This window comes from Leptonychotes weddellii, chromosome 6 (assembly GCF_054177405.1).
Source record: "Leptonychotes weddellii isolate Sample4059 chromosome 6, ASM5417740v2, whole genome shotgun sequence".
In the NCBI taxonomy this organism is placed as follows: Eukaryota; Metazoa; Chordata; class Mammalia; order Carnivora; family Phocidae; genus Leptonychotes; species Leptonychotes weddellii.
This window is the reverse complement of record NC_138374.1, coordinates 133,315,003-133,342,272: the sequence shown is the minus strand read 5'-3', so window position 1 is coordinate 133,342,272 and position 27,270 is coordinate 133,315,003. Positions and strand designations below refer to the sequence as shown.

The following is a 27,270-nucleotide window of genomic DNA, read 5'->3' as shown; positions in this document are numbered from 1 at the left end:
GACATTGCTGCTATAAACACTGGAGTGCAGGTGCCCTTTCAGATCCCTACACTTGTATCTTTGGGGTAGATACCTAGTAGTGCAATTGCTGGGTCGTAGGGTAGCTCTACTTTCAACTTTTTGAGGAACCTCCATACTGTTTTCCAGAGTGGCTGCACCAGCTTGCATTCCCACCAACAGTGTAGGAGGGTTCCCCTTTCTCCGCATCCTTGCCAACATCTGTCGTTTCCTGAGTTGTTAATTTTAGCCATTCTGACTGGTGTGAGGTGGTATCTCATTGAGGTTTTGATTAGGATTTCCGTGACGGCGAGCGATGTTGAGCACGTTTTCATGTGTCTGTTGGCCATTTGGATGTCTTCTTTGGAAAAATGTCTGTTCATGTCTTCTGCCCATTTCTTGATTGGATCATTTGTTCTTTTGGTGTTGAGTTTGATAAGTTCTTTATAGATTTTGGATACTAGCGCTTTATCTGATATGTCATTTGCAGATATCTTCTCCCATTCTGTCAGTTGTCTCTTAGTTTTGTTGACTGTTTCCTTTGCTGTGCAAAAGCTTTTTATCTTGATGATGTTTAAACTTTTAGAAAGATTATGAGTATTGGCAACAACAAATGAAGTCAGAATAGCTTGATTAAAGCAAGCAAACATAGGGACGCCTGGGCGGCGCAGTCGGTTAAATATTTGACTTTTGGTTCAGGCTCAGGTCATGATCTCAGGGTTGTGAGATCAAGCCCCATGTCAGGTCTGTGCTTAGTGCAGAGTCTGCTTGAGATTCTCTCTCCCTCTGCTCATGCTCCTTCTCGCTCTCTCTCTAATATAAAATAAAATAAATCTTTAAAAAATAAAACAAGCAAATGTAGCTTATTAAAAGAATATCTCCTTGGGACGCCTGGGTGGCTCAGTTCATTAAGCAACTGCCTTCGGCTCAGGTCATGATCCTGGAGCCCTGGGATCGAGTCCCACATCAGGCTCCCTGCTCGGTGGGGAGTCTGCTTCTCTCTCTCACCCTCCCCCCTCTCATACTCTCTCTCTCTCTCATTCTCTCTCTCAAATAAATAAATAAAAATCTTAAAAAAAAAAAAGAATATCTCCTTAATTCTATAGTATGTGCTAATTTTTTTGTTTTGCAAGTACACAGATTGAGACATAAACCTAGGGATTACACGGAACATGCTCGTTCTGTAATAATGTTTTGCAAAACAATCTTCAGCTCCCTAAGGAAATTTAAGCATTTGAAAATTGAAATTAAAAATGGCATTTGAAAATTGAGAAATGAAACCTTTGATAAAAGCAAAGGCTATGGGAATTATCCCAGTCAGAAAGAAATATTACTCATTCCTTTTAACTCTTACATTCCTCCTTCAGAAACCATTTAAATTTACTCAAAAAGATTTAATTTAAAAGTTCTGCCTAGAACTTAAATTTTAAAATTCTGCCTAGGGGCGCCTGGGTGGCTTAGTTGGTTAAGTGTCTGCCTTCGGCTTGGGTCCTGATCCCAGTGGGATCGAGCCCCACATCGGGCTCCCTGCTCAGGGAGGAGTCTGTTTCTCCCTCTCTCCCCTGCTTGTGCTGTCTCTCTCTCTCTCTCTCTAATAAATAAATAAAATCTTTAAAAAAAAATTCCGCCTAGAAAATAAATTTGAAATTTTTAGTATTATTCACAGTAGTGCTGCGTTGGTCTCTTAAATTAACTTAAACATATGTTTATATAAGAGACAGATTGATGTTTCTTTTAATGAGTTAATGCCAAAATATCCTTCAATTATTTTATTTTCTGCCCATAGTAGAGCCATACATGTAATTCATCCCATTTAATGATACTCGATTCTCTTTAGAAAAAGATGGATCCAGGGAGCTGTGGAAATAAATAATAGATTCAGAGATTTATAGGACAGTTTCCACGACTCATGACTTAAAACGTGTAAGAATGATTACTATGTTTGGTAAGGCTGCCTATATCTATTTTGACTTTAACACTTTAGTATGTGCCTATGTTAGAATTGTTTATGCAAATGCATTTTGGGGTCCTATCAATAATATTGAAACAATTCTCTATGTTCATGTGAAATTACTTCTATTTACCTTCATTTACTATCATCCCTAGTTCTTACTTTCATATACCTGTCATTCATATAAATTAGAGGCTATAAAGACTATCTGTGATGACCGTTTTCCCCCCAGTATATTTAGCATCCTGATCTTATATGATTCAGAGTGATGTTAAAAGTAGCACCTGCTTCCTGATCACACACAAAAGGAAGACCAGACGTACACAGGGAGAGAGCAGAAATTTTATATTATAGATAAATATGACCTGATAGATAAGTATGTTTGTGAAGTTGTTGATGGATATTGATTTCCTTTCATTTAGGGACATTCCAGAAACCCACCCACGTAGTGGACGGATTCCAGTATTCTTTAGCAGTTGGATAAACTGCCTTTCATGAGTGAATTGTATTTTCCACTTTGAAGATCTCTGTGTCTTTTTCCTTGGTGATTTTAGAAACACTTATTTTGATTTGGTGATTGTTGGTATGTGGGGATAAAATTGTTGTTGACAGAGCTGAGTCTAAATCCTAGCTGGGCCTCAGTTTTTTTTAAATGAGGGCGTAGACTCCCTGATCTGTAAGGGTTCTTCCTGCCCCATGACTCTGTGCTTTTGCTTAATATAATTTCTGTCATATTTTGGTTGACTTTTTGAATGTAATAGCAGAACTTCAAGAAAATCCCCTACATAAAACTTGACCAAACCTGAGATTTTAGGGATGGGAGAGAGATGATCATAAAGCCTTCAAAGACGAAAATGTAAACTGAGTTATATAAGGTGAATAGGTATTCTCAGCACAGAATAATAAAGAGCAAGGGCATTCCAGACTCAGGGAACCTCACTGTAAAGTTAAGTATCCATGAAAGAATGTGGTGGGAAAGAAAAGGAATAATTTGAGTTTATCAGAATTTAGGGAATATTGTACAGGATAAGGTTGGAGAAGGAAGTTGGGCCCAGATTTTCAGTTTAGTAGCCATCGCCTCTTAGTTAAATATATATTCTGTATTTATATGTTTTTTGAGTATCACAGATGTGGCAAGAGTTGGGAAATAGAAAAACTTCAGGGAAATTTTAGACTGCTTTGGGTTATTTTATTTATTTAACCTTTTAGCAGCAGTTTAGTATCTTAATAATTGTGAGAATGTTGAAACAGAGAGGGTTAGGGTTAGTCAGGGACTATCTTTACCTCCTTTTGTTATCTAGCATTCATTTCCTAGACACTTTCTTTGGTGGGTTTTTTTTTTTTTTAATAGTACCTATTTGTTTTCCTAATTAATAGGCATTTATTTCCCTTTTTAGTTTATCACTCCTCTTTGTAATTTAGCCTAATACTCCAGTAGCCATTTTATTTAGATTGTCATCCTATATGTCTTTTGAGCTCTGTGTTGGTGGCTGGATTTTTCCATGATCTTCTGTGAAGTTAGAGCTCACAACCATCTGATAGGTGTAAAGAGTGTATCTGTAGCCACATTTCCTAATAAAAAGAAATTCTTGAAGAGCAAAGATCTAAAACTTAGAGAAAGAAATCCCCCTCCCCCTAAATGCCCCTCTAAAATAAGGAGTATTATCTTATTCTTGCCTCAGGCCTCCCATCTTTTCAGAGTCTTTGTTAATGAGAACACTCTTGTGTGTGACCTGGCATTCCAGGGCAGGGCTGAACACATCTCATTTCCTCTGGCTCCACCATTAATTACTCATATCAGCACTTGTAGATCTCACACTGGAGAGCGAACTCCAGCTTAGATTCTTTTTCTTTTTTTTTTAAGTTTAATTTTAATTCTGGTGTAGTTAACATACAGTGTTATAATAGTTTCAGGTGTACAATATAGTGCTTCAGCACTTCTGTACATCACCCGATGCTTATCACAAGTGTACTCCTTAATCTCCATCACCTGTTGCATCCATCCTCCCCACCCACCTCCCCTCTGGTAACCACAGTTTGTTCTTGTGAGTCTGTTTCTTGATATATATCTCTCATTTTTTCCCTTTGCTTGTTTTCTTAAATGCCACATACGAGTGAAATCATATGGTATTTGTCTTTCTTTGACTGACTTATTTCGCTTAGCATTATTCTCTCTAGTTACATCCATGTTGTTGCAAATAGAAAGATTTCATTCTTTTTTATGGCTGAATAAAATATACACCACCTCTTTATCCACTCATCAGTTGGTCAATGGACACTTGGGCTGCTTCCATATCTAGGCTATTGTAGATAATGCTGCTACAAACATAAGGGTTCATGTATCCCTTTGAATTAGTGTTCTTGTATTCTTTGGGTAAATGCCCAATAGTGCGATTGCTGGATCATAAGGTAGTTCTGTTTTTAACTTTTTGAGGAACTTCCATATTGTTTTCCACAAGGACTGCACCAGTTTGCATTCCTACCAACAGTGCACAAGTGTTTCTTTTTCTCCACATCCTCACCAACACCTGTTGTTTCTTGTGGTGTTGATTGTAGCCATTCTGACAGGTGTGAGGTAATATCTCATTGTAGTTTTTTTTTTTAAGATTTTATTTATTTATTTGACAGAGAGAGACACAGTCAGAGAGGGAACACAAGCAGGGGGAGTGAGAGAGGGAGAAGCAGGCTTTCCGCAGAGCAGGGAGCCCGATGCGGGACTCGATCCCAGGACCCTGGGATCATGACCTGAGCTGAAGGCAGATGCTTAAAGACTGAGCCACCCAGGCGCCCCCTTATTGTAGTTTTGATTTGCATTTCCCTGATGATGAGTGATGTTGAGCATCTTTTCATGTGTCTGTTGGCCATCTGGATGTCTTCTTTGGAGAAGTATCTGTTCATGTGTCCTGCCTAGTTTTTAATTGGATTATTCAGTTTTGGGGTGTTGGGTTTTATTAAGTTTTTTATATATTTTGAATACTAACCCTTTATCGGACATGTCATTTGCAAATATCTTCTCCCATTCCATATGTTGCCTTTTAGTTTTACTGATTGTTTCCTTTACTGGGGCATTGTATTTTGATACAGTCTCAATAGTTTAGTTTTGCTTTTGTTTCCCTTGACTCAGGAGACATATCTAGAAAGAAGTTGCTTCAGCCAATGTCAAAGAAATTACTGCCTGTGTTCTCTTCTAGGATTTTTATGGTTTCAGGTCTCACTCACATTCAGGTCTTTAATCCACTTTGAATTTATTTTTCATGTATGATATAGGAAGGTGGTCCGGTTTCATTCTTTTGCACGTAGCTGTCCAGTTTTCCCAAAACCATTTGTTGAAGAGACTGTCTTTTCCCCATTGGATATTCTTTCCTGCTTTGTCAAAGATTAATTGACCATATAATTAAAGGTTCATTTTTGGGTTTTCTTTTCTGTTCATTGATCTTTGTGTCTATTTTTGTGCCAGTACCATACTGTTCTGGTTACTGCAGCTTTGTAATAAAACTTCAAGTCCGGAATCATGATGCCTCCAGCTTTGCTTTTCTTCTTCAGGATTGCTTTGGCTGTTCAGGGTCTTTTGTGGTTCCATACAAATATTAGGATTATTTGTTCTAGTTCTTTTTATTTTTATTTTTTTAATTATCCGTTTTGAAAGATTTGATTTATTTGAGAGAGAGAGAGCACAGGCAGCAGGAGAGGGAGAGGGAAAAGCAGGCTCCTCACTGAGCAGGGAGCCTGATGTTGGCCTTGATCCCAGGACCCCAGGATTATGACCTGGGCCGAAGGCAGATGCTTAACGATGGAGCCACCCAGACACCCCTGTTGTAGTTCTGTGAAAAATGGTGTTGGTATTTTGATAGGGATTGCATTAAATGTGTAGACGCATTGAGTAGTATAGACATTTTAACAGTATTTGTTCTTCCGATCCATGGGATGTCTTTCCATTTCTCTGTGTCCTCTTCAGTTTCTTTCATCAGGTTTTTATAGTTTTCAGAGTACAGGTCTTTCAGCTCTTTGGTTAGGCTTATTTCCAGGTATCTTAATATTTTTGGTGTGGTTGTAAATGGGATTGTTTTCTTAATTTCTCTTTCTGCTGCTTCAGTATTCATGTACAGAAATGCAACAGATCTCTGTACCTTGATTTTGTAGCTTGTGACCTTACTGAGTTCATCAGTTGTGGCAGTTTTTTGATGGAGCAGCTTAGAGTCTTGTCTCATTGTTCTGAGTGTTTCTAAAGGTAAGTGGTGGGCAGTATCTCAGAATGATGGCTTCTGTTTCTTAGGGGCATCTGTTTAACATGTGAACTCTGATGAAGAGAGTAAATGGTTTCCAGTTAGTGTGATTTCCTCCAGTTGTGCTTCTCCTATTACTGCTTTTTTTTTTTTTTTTCATATTATTGTTTCTGATGAGCATATTCTCCCGTTGGGTGCTCTGAACTTTCTTTTTATTTTTTTAGTGATTTTATTTATTTGAGAGAGAGAAAGGAGCAGAGGCAGAGGGACAAGCAGACTCCGTGCTCATATTCCAGTGGGAGCAGCAGGTACAAAGGCCCTGAAGCAAGAACATGCTTGGTATATGTGAGGAATGAGAAAGGAGGCTGTGGCAGCAGGAGCAGAATAAATAGGAGAAAGAACCATGGAAGATGATCTTAGAGAATTAAGTAGCTGGGTCAAAACATATACAGCCTTAAAAGCCATTGAGGTTATTTTAATTTTACTCTGAGACTGGAAGTCACTGGAACATTTCTATATACATTTCAACAGGATCGTTGTGCTTGCTGTAATGAGACTAGACTTGGAGGAAGAAAGGGCCGTTAACAGACCATTGAGGAGGCTGTTGTAATCATACAGACAGTAGTGATGGCTGGACCGATGGTTCAATTCTAGATGTATTTGGAAAGCAGAATCAATAGGTTTCACTGAGAGACTGAATATGGAGTATGAGAAGAATACTCCAGGATCTTTGGCTGGAGTGTCTGAGAAGAATGACAGTGGCACAGAGATGGGAAACACTGTGGGAGAAGCACATTTGAGAGCTATTTCAAGAGCTCAGTTTTGGATATCTTAACTTTGAGAGATCCAGATGAGTGTTTTAAGTAGGCAGTTGGATATAGGAGTCAAGGCCAAGGGAGTGAGATGGGCTACAAATATAAATTTGGGAATCATCAGCATGCAGATAATATTTAAAACCCTGAAACTAAATGAGATTACCAAGGAGTGAATACACGTATATGAGAGGAGTTAATATGGACTTACACTTGGGAATAAGAAAGGGGCATATTTAGTGTTGAAGGTAAGAAAAATGGAGGAGTCCATAATCATTCTAGGTTTCTATTTGGACAACTAAATACAAATTGATGAAGTTAATTAAAATCAGAAACCCAGGAGGAAGAAAAATCATAATTTAAGAATCTATAGAATATTCCAGTGGAAATATTTAGTAAGCGTTTGTAAATATGGATCTTCAGTTAAGGTTTGAGAGATTTGAGCCTAACATATATTTCAAATTATGAAACTAGATGAAAATGCGAAGAGAAAAGATTTGCCTCTGAGAAACCCCAATATTTTACGTGTGATGTGGGTGGAAGAGAAGATAGCAAAAGAGAAAAAACTTGAGGGAAAATGAGAACCAAGAGGTGGAGGAGGAGCTCAGAGCATCAGCTGCTGTGGGAGAAAATAGGGTGAGGACTGGATAAAAGCACTGGGCTTGACAATTAGAATAGAGTCTTTATAAGGACAGCTGCAGTTACAGTGGTGGTTACGAGCCAGTTTTCATTACTTTAGGGATCAAATGGGAGAATCCATTGACTTATGACTCAGTCTACTTTATTTACCTAAAATAATACCGTGGGATTAATCTAATTAAAATTGATATTTTGGGGAAATGTTAGGTCGGACGTTGACCAGCAATATCAAATATGTCAGAAATGGAATTCCAGTATTGTGCCAGGAATGGTTCTTGGCTGTAAAACAACAGAAACCTACCATAACTTAAGTTAAAGCAGAAACTGTTCACATTACAGGAAAGGAATTTAATGGAAGGCTGTTTTTAGTTCACAAGACTCCATGCGAATACTGGAGATGGGAACCAAAGAAGGCCACACAGCCAAGAACACAGTCATCGTCTCAGCTCAAGAAGTTGGGTTAGGACACGGGCCTCCCCCATGGCCACTAGCCCTGCTGCCAGTGGCATGCTCCCATTGCTGCTGTGAATCTAAATCCGAGTCTTCATTCACTGTTGCCTAAGACTTTGAATTTTAGGGGAGTATCTGATTGGCCAGGCTTAGGTCACATGTCAGTGTCCTGGTTGCCAGAGAGCTGGGAGAGGAATTATGTCTGTCCCCTTTAGGCTCCTGCAGTTAGACATTTTCCCCTCCCAAAAACCCCCAGTAGACAAGAGATTCAAATGCTGGATAGCCAAAACCAACAGCCAGTACTATAAAAACTAAGTGCGAAATCTTAAAGGTTTAGGGAAACTAATTTGAAAGTCACATAACCAAAATGAAAATGATTTTGTAAACTCAGGAATGTACTCCATGGCTTACTTTATTGATATTAAATATCAAGAGTATCAAATTAAAAACTTGGCTTTGATCTCTCCTGCTTTGTACCTTATAGTATCTAGGCCCTGAAATGTCCTCCTCTCTCCCCATATCTCCTCTGGACCCCTGTAACATTGGGGTTTATGATGGCAGCCTGCTCACACCCCAAGAGGCAAGCGGAAGCAACATTACTGTACCTTGTGGTGGGAGCACATTTCTAGGAGTGAGATTGGTCTCAGTTAGACCTAGAGGGATGTTAGGAGTAGCTGTGACCCTGGGGGGAGGAAGTACAGTGGGAAAATACAGGCAGAAGAGCAGACTGGGTTGAGGGGTGGGGGGCTGTGTTTTGGGCCACAACAGATGCTGAGCGACAGGGCCAGGCTGGGGGTTGGGAGGGGTGGGACACATGACAGTGGGGCAAAGCAGAGAAAGGCATGTGTTGGACACTTAGTGGCTGCCCACATTCTTCACAAATTAGGCCTTTGAGAACTCTTTTTTTGTTGGATTTTTGTTTTGTTTCACTGGGATTTGTTTTTGTTTTGGTACTAGGATTTAATTTTATTTTTAAAGGAGCTTCTCTGCCAGAAGACTTACGAAGTCGCCACAGAGGAAAAGACCCTGTGTAATTTAAATAGAACTGGACTTTTTTGCTTGCCTCCCCCCTTTTTTTAGGGTTAACTCTTTTTTTAAATTTAAATGCAATTAATTAACATACAGTGTATTACTAGTTTCAGAGGGAGAATTCAGTGATTCATCAGTTGCATATAACATGCAGTGCTCATTATATCAAGTGCCCTCCTTACTGCCCATCACCCAGTTACCCCATCCCCCTCCCCCCCTCCCCTCCAGCAACCCTCAGCTTGCCCTTTTTTAAGAATCAGCTTGCCCTGATTTTGACATGACAGATCTCTGAGAAATACAAATCGGGGTGCCTGGGTGGCTCGGTTGGTTAAGTGTCCGACTCTTGATATCAGCTCAGGTCTTGATCTCAGGATCATGAGTTCAAGCCCCACATTGGTTTCCACGGCGGGTGTTGAGCCTACTTTTAAAAAAGTAAAAGAAATACAACTCCAAAACCTCATAAACGTGATAAGTAATGTAAGACCTTTAGTGACGTCTCTTGACAACACTGCACAGGGAATAGTAAATAAAACAGCAGCAGTACCCTCTTGCCCCACCCCCCACCCCTGCAGAGTCGCTGCCTCACCTCTGTTGTCCTGCAAAGGCCACAGCTCAGGCCAGCCCTCTCTGTCCGCCTCCTTTCCACTTCTCCAACCTCCAGACCCTTTTTCCCTGTTAATAACTCATACCTTTTAGCTTACAATTTAGCTTCTTCCAACTCTCCATCTGTAACCTTACCCCTACCACGCATGCAATCCAGCAGCACTTAAAAAAAAAAAAATCCTTAGAAAAAGCAGAGAGAGAGTAGAAGCGTTGAATACTTGTGCTTCAATTATTTTCCCCCTCTCTTTTACGTTAAAGAAAATTAAATGTGAGGGTATCTTGTTCTCTTGGCTGAATTTATAGAGAATATCTCTGACAGTTGGCAGTAGTGTTTGTGAAAAGGAATAGTGAGCGATCATGGCGGAAAGACGCCAGAGCAGGAGAGATCAGAGTATAAAGAGCTTTCATTTCTAGGCTCAGAGTTTGGATGGGGAGTGAGTACCTGTCACTGGCAGGTAAACAGTGGCTCTCAGCCACCAGGTGGGACGGAAGAAACGTGGTCAACAGTGTCCGTGTCCCTGGTTGTGCGACTTGTTACGTTTTCTCAAGGACTTCTCTGACCTCAAACTTTTTGGTCCTTTTTAAAAAAAAATTTATTGAATGCTTCAAATAGTGCTTTTTACTTGCCAGTCACTCATTGTTCCAAGTGCTTTAAAGTATTATCTTGTTTAATCTTTATAAGCAATCTGTGCACTATGTATTATTACTGTCCTTGTTTTACTGATGAGAAAAACAGGGCACAGGGAGATCAGGGAACTTGCTCTACATCCTACAGCTAGAAATGGGGGTGGCAGAGGCAGAATTCAAACCCAGGCAGTCTAGCTCCGGAGCCCAGGCTTCTCGTAGTCTCTGTCTACTCCTTGCTGCCAGTGCTTGTGAAAGCTGCATCCTCACGCTGTCTGCATCAGAATTGCCAGGGATCCCTGCCAGATTTTGGCCCGCCTCAGGCTTACCTTCTCAGAATGGTTTTAGGGGGTGGAGAACCTGGGTGTTTACATTAGGAAGTCCTGTAGATGATTCTGATATGGACCCTTTGTTAAGAACTTCTGTTTCAGAAGGACCTACTACTGTCAATATGTTCAATTCTGATCTTGGTTTCCTTTGGCCGTAAGATTAAATACTTTCTGAAGGGAACCTGATTAATACAGAACTTAAAATTAGTACTGTGATCCCTTAGTGTGCCTTTTGAGCAGTTGAAATCCTTTCTTAAACAATACTTGACCAAACAGTGAAAACAGAATTTTCCTTCCTTCCCCACAAGTGCATCATACATCAAACATTCACGTTAAAACTGAATGGAAGCTGAGAATGCAGAGAACATACTAGGTTCTGGAAAGTATACCTTTTGTGATATGAAGAGAGAACTCTTCTGAACTCTTTGGAACAAGTCTATACAATAGCATACCTCCATCCTTAATGAGGATTGTAGCTAGCAATAAAACTAAAGCTCAGCTTCCAGTGTGGACCAGGTGTCCAGTTTTGGGCTATCTTGCTAACCCAAGATCTCAAGAGAAAATTTGTCCACTAAAGTAGAAAAATCAGATTTTTGCAGATTATCATTAAATTTATAAGAGCTTTAAAAGAAACTTTAAGGGAGTTGTTTTTTCCCACTTGGTTGTTTGCCTTGTCAAGACCAGTCTTTCCTAAAATGTACTTTAGGGATATTTTATAGTCCTTCCTGTTTGTTTGTGTGAAACCAAGATCAAAATTACTTTGGAGAGAAGATTGATATCTTTAGTGGAGACTGGAGGAATATCCAGACACAGAATCATGCAGGAAAGATAACTTTAGGAATATAAAGTAAGTAGGATTCTGCTTCTCCTCTCCCTCCAAAAAGTTGTAGCATCATTGATATGAAGGAATCCTCTAGATCTCCGTGCTGCATTCCCTTCCCCTGCTGCTGTGGTAGTTACACACACACACACACACACACACACACACACACCATTTGAGACTGTTACACAAGTTTATACCATTTTTGTAGTTTCTGCCTAGAACTTCAAAAAATTAATTTTTGTCTCAACCTAGCATTTTCCCCATTTTTTACAACAAAAAGTAAAATAATTTTCTTAGATATCTGTATTTAACAACTTCTTTGAAGTGCTTCCTAATAATCTCTTTTCTCAGAAAACTCGTTGGCTTAGTTTGCTGTAGACTCACCTTCTCTCTCCCCACTGGTAGCCCATCTGTAGGATGCAGTTCAGGCCTCAGGAAATTCACTTCCTACCAGTAGTCCTGAGTAAAGTGAATTTTGTAAAACGAAACATCTTGTAAACATTATGTCTGAAAAACTCCTATGGTTAAACTCTTCATGCATTTAGTGTTTGATCTTTTTCCTTAAGACATTTTTTTGGATTGCCACACTGTTGGCACTCAGCAAATGATGATTGAGAACGAGTTTCAGGGGTCCTAATTTATTTCCCTAAATCACACACTGTCCAGCTTTTGAAAAACTCTGTATTAGAGCTGACAAAGTTTGGAACTTGATTAGCTTAGAGTTATTGAATGGAGTAATATGAAGTACAGGCTCAAAGACTTGCTGGCTGATCCCTGTTCAAAGCATATAACCAGCATTTTGTCGAAGAGCTTTCTCTAGGGAAAACAGTCCTGACCTGGTTTGGAAACACTTTCCCTGCAAGCTCTCATTAAGAGAGAAGAATGAGGGGCATCTGGGTGGCTCAGTCATTAAGCGTCTGCCTTCGGCTCAGGTCATGATCCCAGGGTCCTGGGATCGAGCCCCGCATCGGGCTTCCTGCTCTGCAGGAAGCCTGCTTCTCCCTCTCCCACTCCCCCTGCTTGTGTTCTTGCTCTCGCTATCTCTCTCTGTCAAAAAAATAAATAAAATCTTTAAAAAAAAAGAGAATGATTTGGAAGCTACTGTCGTATCCTTGGGAAAGTATTTACAAGAAAGCATGTTGACCAAGAAACCCTAAATTAATTCTACTTTTAATAAAGAGAAGCAGGGGGTGCCTGGGTGGTTTGGTAGGTTAAGGGACTGACTTAGGTCATGATCTCAGGGTCCTGGGATTAGTCTGCTGGCTCCCCTCTCAGCAGGGAGTCTGCCTCTCCCTCTGCTCCTCCTCCCGCTTGCGTGTGTGCTCTCTCTTTCTCAAACAAATAAATAAAATCTTAGAGAGAGAGATGCAGATCAGGGTACCTGGCTAGCTCAGTCAGTAGAGCATGCAACTGTTGATTTAGGGGTTGTGAGTTCGAGCCCCATGTTTGGTGTAAAGTTTAATTTTAAAAAATTATTTTTAAAAAAGAGAGGCATAAATAATAACTATTAGGTTGAACTTCATGAAATTACTGATATTTGACCCACAAAAAAATGACAGTTTTATATGGTCCAACCTTACACATTTTTGTGTGCATAAAAGGGGAGGTCACAGTCTGTTGGGCAGGTTTGGAGACTCCCACAGAGTTTGATATGAGAACCATATCTTAAAGCAAAATGAGTTTGTACTTATAAGGATTTCAAGCTAATCTTTCCTCTGGTGACCTTGGCAGCATTTATCAGGTTTGAGCATAGTGTCAGAATTTTCCTCCTGTGAAATGTAAACCTTGGCTCACTCTTGGGCCATCTGTGGTGCACTGATAGTTTTGATTTATTCTTCCTCTGGCTGACATGTGTATTAATGGTGCTGATGCAAGCTTTACATTTCCTTTTATTGGTCTGTAGTCTTATTGCGTACGTTGGTGGCACAAATACTGCATTCATATTAGCTATTTATATTAACTGTTTCTAGTTTGGGGGTGAGTAATGTACTTAGCTTATGTTCTTACTATAATGGGAAGCCCTACATCATAGACATTTTAATAGACTTTTAAAATGATTACATTCTACTTAGTTTTACTACCTCTAATTTTTTTCTTTACTTTTTTTTTTTAGGATGTGTCACTGTGTGTATCTGTGTATTTTTTTTTTTAAAGATTTTATTTATTCATTTATTTGAGAGAGAGAGAGAGAGAGCACATGAGAGGGGGGAAGGTCAGAGGGAGAAGCAGGCTCCTTGCTGAGCAGGGAGCCCGATGCGGGACTCGATCCCGGGACTCCAGGATCATGACCTGAGCCGAAGGCAGTCGCCCAACCAACTGAGCCACCCAGGCGCCCGTATCTGTGTATTTTAATGGTTTCAAATTTCTTAATTATCTTTGCTTTTCGGTTGCTTTCATGTTGGACACATTTGATCAGCAATTAATATGGCTCTTAGAAAACAACATAAATTCAGAATGTTTGACTTTGATAAAGAGCTGTGGAAGGCCTGATTCTCATTGCTGCTTTGGCTCTCCTATTTCCAAGCTTTGATATGTTCTTCACTTAGTTCGGTAGCTTGCCAGAGACTTGGTGAGATAAATGAGGTAAAGTGATAGAAAACGAGAGCTCCCCAGGATAGGAACATAGATTAGAAAAAAATTAATGCAAAGCTATTTTTGAAATGAGGATAGATGCTTTTTATTTTTGATCTGGTTTTAACGGTTTTATATTGAAAAACCAAGCCTGTCTCTGGAATCCAGTGGATATGGACCAAATATGAAATGTTAAGAAGTCATTGTTGTTAGTATGGGCCTGACATGCAAAATTTGACGAATAGAGGCCCATGTTGATCCAAATGAAAGTTGCTCATTGTCAGAGTGCAGCCTGTTGCAGACTGTTTCCCTCATTCCCCAGGAAACATCATTAGATATTAAATACATTCCTTTCTATCAAAGATATGGGGCCCCAAGCTTAGGTCAGAGTTTCCTAATACAAGAGAAACTGTCTTACCTAGTATAATAGGGACTACTGGAAAATCTGTGAATTAACAAAATTGGTTAAAGCAGGAGATCATCAAAATAATATGTATATTTTAAATTTATTTCATTTAATTATATAAATGTGGACTTGCTTGCCAAGTTTTGATGTAGGGCCAACACCTTTTCTTTGAGTCCAGATCTGGAAGAATTCCATGTTGCCTTTCAATACAAACTACACTCACAATGCATCAACCATAATTTCTAGTATCAGTTACTCTTACTCTAAATTAGATTAAGAATTTAAAGCTATTTTTTTAAGCAATCTGAATGCAGACTGGTATGATTTTTTTCTCAGTTTTTTATGGTTGTCTTGGAATGAGTGAATTTTTTAAACTATTCACTTTTATTAAATCTCCTTTTCACACTTTTTTTTATCAATTTCCCTAATATTTTTTTAAAGATTTATTTATTTGGGAGAGAGCATGAGCTGGAGGGCAGAGAGAGAGGGAGAGAGAATCTCAAGCGGACTCTGCACTGAGCTTGGAGCCCATCGTGGGGCTCAGTCTCATGAGCCTGAGATCACTACCTGAGCTGAAACCAAGGGTTGGATGCTTAGCCGACTGCGCCACCCAGGCGCCCCCAATTACCCTAACAAATACAATTAGCAAAAGTACTTTTGGGGGGAAAAAAAACCAGAAATAGTCATGAATGTTCACTTGTGCTGTGGGTATCAGTAAGTTTTAGAGGGGAGTGGGAAGGGTCATTTAAACTCAGCAGTTTAAGTTGGAGGTCAGTTTCCACTCTACACGGATATATAGAATTAACATTAGACAACACCTAGTAGGACCTTAATTTTAGTGTGAATTACCATTTCAACCTTCAGCTGAGCAAAATGTGGTCCTGTTCTTTTGACAGGTTAGTCTCCAATGCTTTAGCCCTCTTAAAAAGAGAAGAGACATAATTTTGGATGCTGCATTATGCACTAATATTTTGGTTTTCTTCTAACAAAGTGCTTGGAAAAGAATTAGGAGAATTGTATGAAAATGGCAGATTTTCTCATGCACGATATTGCATAACACTGGGGAAAACTGTTTATTCTCACAGTGAAATGTTTTGGTGTTTTCCCACCAGTGTTTCTCTGACTTCTTCTGGGAATAAAAATAACAATGTGTTGATGATAGTGTCTGTCCACAAAGTTTCCTCCCTGAAGATATCCCATGGTATTTCAGTCCTATAGAGGCTTTTCAGGAGTGCATTTGGAGATATCCTAAAATTGGTGACATAGATTTCAGCAACAGTGCCAAAATAAAACTCCTTTGTTTCTGAAAACATCACTAATAGAATTTAATGATATGCTAAAAAGGAGTGAGATGAACACAGTTGGGGAGAAAAAAGTGATTCAGAATTCACTGTTACTGCAAGGAGCATTTAATTTGAAGTAAATGTTAAATGAATCAACTATACTCTCCCAGATGTTTGTGTGAATAAATTTTTTTTTTAATATAAGATAAGCACTATTAGAATTTTTAGTATACCGGCTTTGATTCCCTGCAGTTCTGTGGTAAACAAGCACTTTAAAGATTTTATTTATTTATTTGACAGAGAGAGACACAGCGAGAGAGGGAACATAAGCAGGGGGAGTGGGTGAGGGAGAAGCAGGCTTCCGGCAGAGCAGGGAGCCTGATGTGGGGCTCGATCCCAGGATCCTGAGATCATGAGCTGAGCCGAAGGCAGACGCTTAACGACTGAGCCACCCAGGCACCCCTAAACAAGCACTTTAAAGATTTATTTATTTATTTATGTGAGAGCGAGCAAGCACGAGCAGCGGGGGAGGGGTAGAGGGAGGAGCAGACTCCACACTGAGCGGGAAGCCCGATTCGGGACTCAATACCAGGATCGTGACCTGAGCCGAAGGCAGACACAACCTACCGAGCCACCCAGGCACCCCAAACAAGCACCTTAAATTCTAGGTCTCCTCTCTGCCCCCCACCCTTCACAGTTTGCAAACTTTAATAATTAGAGGTAGGGCTGGTTAACTGTAATAATTTTTATGCATTCAAGATGTGATTCTTCTTTTTCATAAATAATAATGTGTTTTTTGGCTTTCTCCTGCAAAAGTAACTGTCTGAAATTAATGAAGAAAGAAAGTAGAAGACATTATGTTCAGAAAATCATGCTTGAAAACAATGTTTAGTATGGCATCTAGACCTTAGCAGGAAACTCGGATTTAAGTCTGAGGCTGACCTTAACCCATGACCAATGGAATCTAAGTGTGTTTATTTTTACAGTAGCTTTAATTTGGGGCTTGCAAGTTTGTTGGTTTGTTTTCTCATTCAATTTTGGGGACCCTGAAGCAGTATTTTAATTATAGGAATTAAGCTATTTATAATTTTCATGGCATGAAGATCAGCAAATATTGTTTTTTCTTGGCTATATTATGTTATCTTACTGAGAAATGTGTGATCTTTGTGTCTAACAATGCACTTAAAAAATCTCCCGTGCTGCAGTGCTGGAATTCTAACAGAACAACTTCACTCATCTTTCCCCCAACTTTAAAAATAAAAAAATCTGTTCTCACAGAAATGCTGCCTTGAGTTAAACAAAGGACAAACAGTTACTGGAAATGTTTTCTATTCAGGTCTGTTGATGTATATTCATTTCAATTTGTTTATTGCATTCTAGATTTTTTCACTTTGCTGATAATTGCATTTCATAATCACATTGGCCTTTGAACTGAGTTGCATTGAATTTTTATTACCTTCAGCTGTGTTAAATCCTACTTGTAATGAGTCCTTCCCTATAGCAAGTTTGCTGAATGAGTGATGAAGCGAGGGGGGTTAATATCAGGTTCAGTTCTATCTCAATTTAACCGTGCTCCCTTAAGTGGAAACACTAATGTATGTTGTTTTCTTTCTTTTTTCTTTTTGCTGTGACAATTCCTCTGTTTTTGCTAGGAAAAAGGAGTTATTGATGTTTAAACAGTAGTTCATAACAAAGTCATAAGTCATTTATAATCCGCTTTGGAATACCTACAGTCATACATACCTTTTCCAAAACACACATACTCCCCTTTTTTTGAAGCCAGACTCCTCTTGGCTCATCTTACTTTCAGTATTTGTGTGGTTGGAAACCAGAAACCTCAGATGCCATGGGTCATTGATAGATTATCAAATGTTGGCATAGTTACGTTTGGAACTTTATGCTAGATGTGCATTTATAATTTTTTAATTCTTCCATTGAAGTATATGCTTTTTAAAGGCAAGAACTATACATCTTCTTTAGTATATACTTATTGCTTACCAAAAAAAATCTAATGCTGTGGTTGCTTCAAAGGGAGAAGAGGTGGCTAAGCAGACAAAGATCCAGGCTCTGGCCTGACTGCAAACTGCAAACAGAATGTCTATTTTATATACCAGTAATTTGGGATCAGAATTGGGAGGAGGGCAGAAATGTTCCTCCTCTTTAAAAAAAAAAAAAAAGTGAAAATGACTGTATTGGATAGATAATTTCAGTATCTTGTGATATTATCTAGTCTAGCCTCCTCATTTTACAGGGTTGGAAACAGACCCAGATCATACAGCTGTTAGGGGCAGATCTAGAATTACAATCCTTCTGTTCGGACTCCTTGGCCAGTACCCTTTAAAGTACACCGCAACATGTATGTTATCAGAACCGGGGAGTATTCCAAGAATACTGCGTAGCACCTGGTAATAATAGACACTCAGTAAATCGTAAGATGATTTGTAGTTAATTACCTCTAAGCCAAGTTAAAATAAAAAATGTCATTTTTGTTTATGATCCCAATGAAATGTTGGCATCTTAGAAACTCTGACTTGGGCCTATTATAAGACTAAGCCAGTTGTTATAACAGGTTGTTGTTTGTTATTCTTAGGATCACCTGCTGCTACCGGCCACAACCCACAACAAGACCTCAAGACCAAAGATGTCAATAGTATTACCAGCAATAAACATAAATGGTAAGTAGAAATTTGGGTTTATGAACGACGTAAGTTTGCTTTGCTTAATCAGTATTCTCTGGATTAACCAAAAGCCATTTAAAATGTTTGGTTGGTCAGATATATATCCATGCATTAATTTTGAAACATTTTTCCACTTTTTTCACAAAAGATTATTTTTAAATTCCTATACTCTCTTTAAAAATAACTTTAAAAAATTAAAAGATTTAATTTAAAGTTACTTTTAAAATTACTGTATTTTTAAGAGAAAAAATTCATTCTCTTATTTACAAAATCGGAAAGGTTAGCATCTTGACTGCTCTACAGACTTACTGTAGCCTTTCTGGTTATACATACAGTGTAAGAATTCCCTGCTGGGTTCTGAGAGTGAATTTGTAAGTTGGGTTTTGGGGGAACGCCTGGGTGGCTCAGATGGTTAAGCATCTGCCTTCGGCTCAGGTCATGATCCCAGGGTCCTGGGATCAAGCCCCACATCGGGCTCTGTGCTCAGCAGGGAGCCTGCTTCTCCCTCTGCCTGCCTATCTGCCTACTTGTGATCTCTCTCTCTCTCTCTGTCAAATAAATAAATAAAAAATCTTAAAAAAAAAAAAAGTTGGGTTTTGGGAACTCAAAGCAGTTACCTGTATTATGTAAATAGTGACATGATTCCCAGACCAAACATCACAAGCTATTTAGTCCATAATACTGATGAATTTGGTATTGATAGTGTCACTATTCCATTTTGTTCTCCTACTAGTGCTGGGTATTACATAAATTACAAATAATGCTGTAATACCTTGAGACCATCTAAAGATGTTAAGGCATCTTGCTTATAATCTAGAAAGAAAAATAAGCCCAGAAATCACTGTACTCCAAAGAGAAGGTCCCATAAGGAATATACAGAGTACTAAAGAAATTTAGTAAAGGAGAGATTGCTTCCAGCTGGGTTCTTCATGGAAAAGAGCATCTCTTACTCCCAGGGCCAGCTGTGTGCTGTAAATGAGCACAGTGTATATTGTTGACTGATTGCTTTCTCTGACACATCATATTAGGCTCTAATGACACTAGGAGGATTGGCTGTCCTTCCGAATTCATTTATCTGGTATAATGAAACTACTAGTACACTTTTTATCTAGTAGTAAGAACCTCATAGTTTACGAATAAGCCAAAAGGTGAAGAGCCTTTTGGACTAACCTGCAGTTGAACCAGTCCGCATTCTGATTGATGATCATAGTTAAACAACCAAATATAATTGTTAAAAACAAAAACAAAAACCTGGGATTCTAGATAAATCCCAGTAAAATTTAGTCTTAGAGAAAAAGTATTAGATATTCATTGTACATTTTAAGACCATAGAGGACTATAGAATTTCATTGAGCTGTGTGCAGACTGCTTATTAGAAATGCTTAGAGGTCCTAGGGGCACGTGCGTGGCTCAGTCAGTTGAGCGGCTGGCTCTTGGTTTCCGCTCAGGTCATGATCTTCTGAGATCATGGGGTCGAGCTCCACATTGGCCTCCATGCTCAGTGCAGAGTCTGCTTGAGATTCTCTCCCTTTGCCCCACTGCTGTTCAAGTTCTGTCTCTAAAATTAAATAAATAAATAAAATCTTAAGAGGAAAAAAAAAATGCTTAGGAGGTCATGATCTCAGGGTTGTAAGATTGAGCCCCGCCTAGTGTGGAGCCTGCTTAAGATTCTCTCTCTCCATCTCCCTCTGCCCCTCCCCACCCTCCCTCTCTTAAAAAAAGAAAAAAAGAAATGCTTAGGAGGCAGCTTGTTTTATTTTTTTAAGATTTATTTATTTATTTTAGAGAGAGTGTGTGTGTGTGCATACATGTGCAGGGGGAGGGGCAGAGGGAGAGAGAGAGAGAGAGAGAGAATCTCAAGCAGACCTCCCCACTGAGCGCAGAGCCCTATGTGGGGCTCAATCTCATGACCCTGAGATCATGACCTGAGCCAAAATAAAGAATCAGACACTCAACCGACTGAGCCACCCAGGCGCCCCGAGGCAGCTTTATAGATAGAAAATAAAACATTTGTTTTGCTAAAGCATAAAAGAATTATGACATTTTCTTAGTCTTACAAAGACATTTAGAACAAATTAAAAAAAAGCAAAAACTAACATTGAGAAGAACTTATCTTTCTTCAGTAAGGGCATACCCCCAAAGCTTTCACGGAGCGGTCCTACTACTACTTCAGGAAGGACAGTATATTCCAAAGTGTACTGTATTACACTCCAAAGAATATGTTTAGGAAATATCATTCTTATTTCATAGGGACCTGGGTTTCTCTGCTTGAACCATAATAGATTTAAGTTCTGGTCAGCTTATGCTCAGAAAGGCTATTATCTAAGCTTCAACAAGACAGAATTCACTTAATTTTGTTCTGATATTGAATTCTTATGCAAGAGAATGCCTGGTTTTATTTTATGACAGTGAGTTTTCCATATTTACTAAGCCAAAAACAATATGATGCTGTTTGACTCTGTTGATCTTGGCCAGGGGACTAATTTTTGAAAATGAGCCTTTCGTGGATTTGAAAAATACAATCATTAGAAGATCATTTCCTTTTTAATCTGGTTTTAATTTCTTTATAAATAAATTTAGTTTTTTCCTTTTTAGGGTATAGTAAACTATTCGAAAAGTTAAGATTCAAATGCAAGAAATACTGGTTGAATATCTACCACGTGCCAAGTGTTGTGCTGTATCCTTAGTCTCTTTCTGAACAGTCCCTCCACCTTCTTGCTCTGAGGGTTAGAATCTGATTTTGCCTCCTCACCTTATATGCCTCTGAGCCTACAGGTGGGGTGGGTATATCCTTGCTCCCCACTGCAACTTCCAAATGATCTCGCCATCTTTCCCCTTCAGCCCCCCTCAACATCTTAAAGTATATAATGTCGGGCTTTACTCCCCTTACTCTGGTTTGTCACTGTCTTCTGTCCCACCTTCACTGCTTTTTCTCTCTCTCTGTGTAACTTCAGCATTCACAGAGGATTCATCCAGCACCCTGGCCTCTTTTGATCCCATTGTCTTTTTTTCCTTTTTTTTTTTTAAGATTATTTATTTGAGAGAGAGAGCACGTGCACAAGCAGGGGGAAGGGCAGAGGGAGAAACAGACTCCCTGCTGAGTGGGGAGCCAGACTCGGGGCTCGATCTCAGGACCCTAAGGTCATGAACTGAGCCAAAATAAAGAGTTGGACACTCAACCGGCTGAGCCATCCAGGCGCCCCAATCCTGTTGTCTTTTATTCTGTACCCCTCAGCCTCCCATCCACATGGTCATACTCTGGATCTCCTCATCATCAATAATGGCACTGCTCTTGAAATACCCTCTCCAAGCATCCCACTCCTACTTATCTCTTACTGTAAACCCACACTCCCAACTACCCTCTGACCTCACAATCTCCAGGCCTCCGACCCCACCACTTTTTCCGTATGGATCACATTCATAATGGTCATATATTCCTCCTTATCTAGCCGAGATTCCACCCCCCCCCCATACTTTCACCACTCTCTTGCATCCCCCCTTAGTTAGGCTTCTTTTTTTCTTGGGTCTCACTTGTCTGTAAAAATCCCTCCCTAGTTAAACCCAGCTGTCCTCTTTATGCCTGCTCTCAAGCAGCTGAAAATTGCCGGAAAATACCATCTAGTCAGGACAAGTAGATTGACTGCAAATTTATGACTACTAATTCCAGAGGGGCATTCAGTACTGCCAGTCATTGCTAGTAATTTCACTTGCCTTCTGTCTGAAGCAAGAATTTCTCACCTCTCTTCTCAAATCCCCAACATCCCCTCCGCCCACCCCCTCAGCTGATGAACTCACCAAATGCCACGCTGAGAAAACAGATGTACTCATGTCAGAGCTACGTCATCTTCCGCTGCCAGAAGCGCAGCTCCTTCTGCCGCGCACAGACCCTGCCCGCCCTGTTGTGCTGGGAGAAAAGTCTCTTCCGTTGGGTTCTAAAAGCTCAATTTGCTATTTATTAGATACGTGTCACTGGGCAAGTTATTTAGTTTTTCTGTACCTCAGCTTCCTCATCTGTAAAAGGAGATATTAGTAATACCTTTATTTTAGAGTTGATGTGAGAATTAAATGAGTAAAAATGCTTTAAATAGTGCCTGGCCATTTTCAGCGTGGACACTCGTGCCCCTTTGTCACCATCATCATCCACGTCACCTAAGGTGATTCCTTCCTTTTGGACCCTGTGTCCCAGCCCCTCTCACGGTTTCAGAGACTTTGCTTCTACACTGATACCCTTTCTATCCTGAGCCATCAGCCTCTTCTCCACCGGTTCAACATACAGAACGTCTTCATACTACCTTTGGTGTGGGGAGACTGTTAATGCCACGTCCTATTTCTCTGCTGTCCTTCAGGGAAACACTCTTGAAAAGAGTGCCTTGTACTCGCTGCCTTCATCTGCTTATCTCCTGGTCTCTCCTCCACACTCATATGTTCTTTCTTCTGAGCCTTGTGAGACTAGATTGCAGACATTCTTATTTTACCCCCAAGTACCTGAATATGCATCTGCTACAAAAGGGGTATTCTCCTACATAAGCACAAGAAAATGACCACACTTAAAAAAAAAAAAAAGCTTAGCATTGATGCTTTACAGTTTAATATATAGTCCATATTCACATTTCCAATTTGCCCCTAAAATGCTCTTTATAGCTTTTTGTGGAGAGGAATACAGAATCGAGTCAAAGACCATACGTTACACCCACTTGGCACACCTCTTTAGTATCCTTTCATCTTAGAACTCTTGCCTTCTAAAAAATTGTCTTTCCTGACATACACACTTCTTAGAAACCAGAGTCACTGAGGTATAACATAATACACAGTAAAAATCAACAATTTTATGTGTACCGTTTAATGAGTTTTGACAAATGTATACAGTTATGAACCTACCATTCAGTCATGATACAGATGTTTTCATTACTTCAGAAAGTCTCCTTGTACCCCTTTGTAGCCATTCCCCTGAAGTATATTTTTGACATACCCTTCTTTTGAAACACTTCATCTTGTAGGCTTTCCTGATACTGTGGCTTGTCTCATTTTCCACCTTTGTCTCCTTGCTCAGCTTAGCCAGCTTCTCCTCCTCTGTGAGGACAGGAAACTGGTTTCCTATGTTATGTTTGCTGCTTACAACCCAGCACCTAGAGAAGTGTCTAGTGTAGGAAAATCGCAGGATGCGGCGCTCTGGTAGACGTTAAAGCCCAGCAGAGTAATTGGTACTGCTTTATACATCCACTGCATAACACAGCCAGAATTTCAGGAAGTATATAAAGTATGTTCTGATTAATTATTATATTGTTATTTCAGTATTAAAGACAGATGTGTGAGTGTCAAAAATATTTGGGATTCCAGAATTTAAGATAGATTTTTATACCACTTTATTCCTTATGGTGTAAGGCTGTGCACATTCGTTTGAGAGCGGCATAATACAATGCAATTCCTGTGTTTTGAATTTGATGGACTCAGGTTTGTTGAATGGCTGAATAAGTGAGGTAAATGTTATTTGGTCAGTACTTTGTGGTCACTTGAAAGATTTTACTATTTTAATTCTTCATATGATTAAAAACCGTTGGCAAGTACAGTTGAGTCTAATCTTTCCAAATATAAATTAATTTGTTTACTAGTTACCTCTCTACCATATTGGTTGAGATTTGGAATTCATTGTAAAGAGTGAATTGAAACTATTAACCTCCTTTTCAACAATTGTTCTACAAAAGAAAGCACATGCAAAAAAATTGAAGTATAGAACTCTCCCAAGTTCCAGAGATGGATTTCTTTGTCTTATTGGGTACATGAATTTGACAGGCAGTACTCTATCACTTACCAACGTTTGGGCACCTGTTTCTTGCAAGGGCAGAGATGTTGTGAGGATATCTCTAACATAGAAGTTTTTCATCCTGAGCAGGGTAAGAATTTAAGAAAGTTGAATAAAATATATTTTCTGCCATTTCTGAGTTGAAAAGTTACATGTACCTTGGAAAGGAACATGAGTTGTGGGTTTGGTCCCTCTCTCTGACTTTAGTGGTGCCTGTAGGATTTTGGAGAGGGTGGTGGAAGACAAAGTCAAATTTTTATTGAGGAGTTGGTTTCTGTAGTTCCCTGGATAGGGATATTTGGGAAGAGGAATTTGATTTTCCAATTTTGGCAAAGTAAATTAGATTCCCAAGTCAATATCTGATCTTAAATTATAACGCATAATGACTCTACTTTGTGGTTTTGAGCTATGGAAAAAAGTCTATACAAGAAATAGCTAAAGGGGGGTGCCTGGGTGGCTCAGATGGTTAAGTGTCTGCCTTTGGCTCAGGTCATGATCCCAGGGTCCTGGGATCGAGCCCCGCATGGGGCTCCCTGCTGAGGGGGGAGCCTGCTTCTCCCTCTCCCTCTGCCTGCTGCTTCCCCTGGTTGTACACTCTCTCTCTCAAAAATAAAATCTTAAAAAAAAAAAAAAATGAGAACAGGATTTGGGTATGAAATTAATGCCATTTAGAAAATGCTAGTTACATCATTCTATCTTTTCTATGCCAATTTAATTTTTGTAATTTATTTCATTTTGCATTCTCTTTGATACTTGATATCCTTTGTCTCATGTGACAGTTGAAAACAGGTTAGTGAAGCTGTAAGAAAGTCCGTCTTTGAAGAAGTCTTCACACTGAAGATTATTGAAATAAAATGAAATGCTAGGTATGCTTTAAAAAAAACTTTTAAAAAATGATTGCAGATGGTTGGCAGAGCAGTGGATGATAAATTAGAGGCTATTGCTATTTATAAAAAAAGGATTCTGGAAGTTTTCCTTGTACTATAAGTCAACATTTCCTGCTTTTAAATTATTTCCACTTATGTTGTGGTAAAACTGCTCATTTCCTTTCTTTCTTCATAAGTAATTCAACAAAGTAGACCGTAGAAGAGATTTATTTTTAATGGTAGCTACTTTGTAGATGTCTTTCCCAGGGAATGAACACAGCCACTAGCAGATGCGCAATCTGACCAACACTTTGATTTGGTTCTACTGTTCCCCTTCTCTCTGTGTATCATGTACCTAAAAGTTAGTGTGGTACCTGAGTAGTAAAGAAAAAACTATTCTAATTCTACCCTGTCCTTGGTAAGGGTTCAAGTAGATGAACAAATGACTAGAAGGCGACACTGTATTTATATTTAATCTCAAGGTCATTTCCATGTAAAAATCTAGAAGAACTTACTAGCAATGAAACATCTTTTTAGTTGAAGAGGATGTAATAGAAGGGCAGGAAGCAAACCAACTCACCAAATGTGTTGGTTTTAATAATAAGAGAATGTTGATACAACTGCTTTTGATGATCACTAGTTTCATAAAACTGTGATCCCAAAGAAAATGGAATTTTGGAAATTTGGAAACTGTCCTGTTTTAGACATGTTCTGCACAAGCAGGCTGGTTGTAAGAGAATTGTGCCTAATCTTATAAATTCTCTTTTTCTTAAAGGCCTGCAGGTTATCTGCTTTCTTAAAATATATTTACAACCTTGTATTTCTTACATTTCAGTGTTCTGTAATTGCGTCTAGACAGTTGAGTGAGTTGAATCTTCTCTTCCAACCATGTTTTAAATATTTGAAAAACATATAATTAAATATTTCACTTTTGACTCACTACAAAAGCAGTAGTACAATTTCCACACTGAGAATTTCTACTGACAAAAGGAGAAAAATGACACTAGTCACAAAAAAGAAAGATTTTTTCTTTCAGTATATATCCACAGATCTATGAATTATGTCTGGCTGGCAGGTATAATGGGGAGTGTTAACATTGACCATACTAGCTGTGATAAATAGTATCTTCATGAAGACCTGGGTCTTCATGTTGATCCCCTGTGTAGAACTGGCAGTTTCCTCGTGAGAAGACAGTCACCTGTGCGAGGCATAATATGACATTATCTTTACAATGTGGGTAAAATTTGGCTCAATTCCTTAGATCCCTTTTTAGCTTACCTTCTCTAGTGATGTTAAATCACCAGCCGGACCTAGACCAACAGTGATGATTTAGATCAGTTCTAAACCGGAAACAACATGCTGATTAATTTTTTAAGAGAAATCAATTAAGTACTGGGTAGTTATAAATCATAATGCCTCTGACATCGGATCAAAAATTTGAAGACTATGGTAGATACTAGGATCTTGGTACCTTGGGAGGTAAAACTTGAACTGCACTGTAAAGGAAACTTAGAGGAGGATAAGGAGGAGGATATTTTTTAATGTAAGGATTGCATTTAGCTACAAGTAACAGAAAAACCTTAACTAAACATTGTCTTAAATAAATTGGATTCATTTTTTCTTATATATATTTTTTTATTTTTAAAATTTTTTTTGTTATGTTAATCACCATACATCACATCATTAGTTTTTGATGTAGTGTTCCATGATTCATTGTTTGTGTATAACACCCAGTGCTCCATGCAGAATGTACCCTCTTTAATACCCATCACCAGGCTAACCCATCCTCCCACCCTCTTCCCCGCTAGAACCCTCAGTTTGTTTTCAGAGTCCATCGTCTCTCATGGTTCATCTCCCCCTCTGATTTCACCCCTTCTTTCTTCCCCTCCTGCTATCTTTTTTTTTTTTTTAACATATATTGTATTATTTGTTTCAGAGGTACAGATCTGTGATTCAACAGTCTTGCACAATTCACAGCGCTCACCATAGCACATACCCTCCCCAATGTCTATCACCCAGCCACCCCATCCCTCCCACCCCCCACCACTCCAGCAACTCTGTTTGTTTCCTGAGAATAAGAATTCCTCATATCAGTGAGGTCATATGATATATGTCTTTCTCTGATTGACTTATTTCGCTCAGCATAACACCCTCCAGTTCCATCCACGTCGTTGCAAATGGCAAGA

The 27,270-nt window shown here is 39.2% G+C and overlaps 1 protein-coding gene across 3 annotated transcripts in view; it reads left to right on the top strand.

The window, feature by feature from the left end:
• Positions 1–27,270, top strand: part of ATF6 (activating transcription factor 6) — a 200,119-nt gene that overhangs the window by 127,975 nt on the left and 44,874 nt on the right. For all 3 annotated transcript variants that reach the window (XM_081825257.1, XM_081825256.1, XM_081825255.1), the window contains one exon: positions 18,331–18,415. In XM_081825257.1, the coding sequence (XP_081681383.1) occupies positions 18,331–18,415 (85 nt within the window). The remainder of the gene's footprint in view (positions 1–18,330; positions 18,416–27,270) is intronic.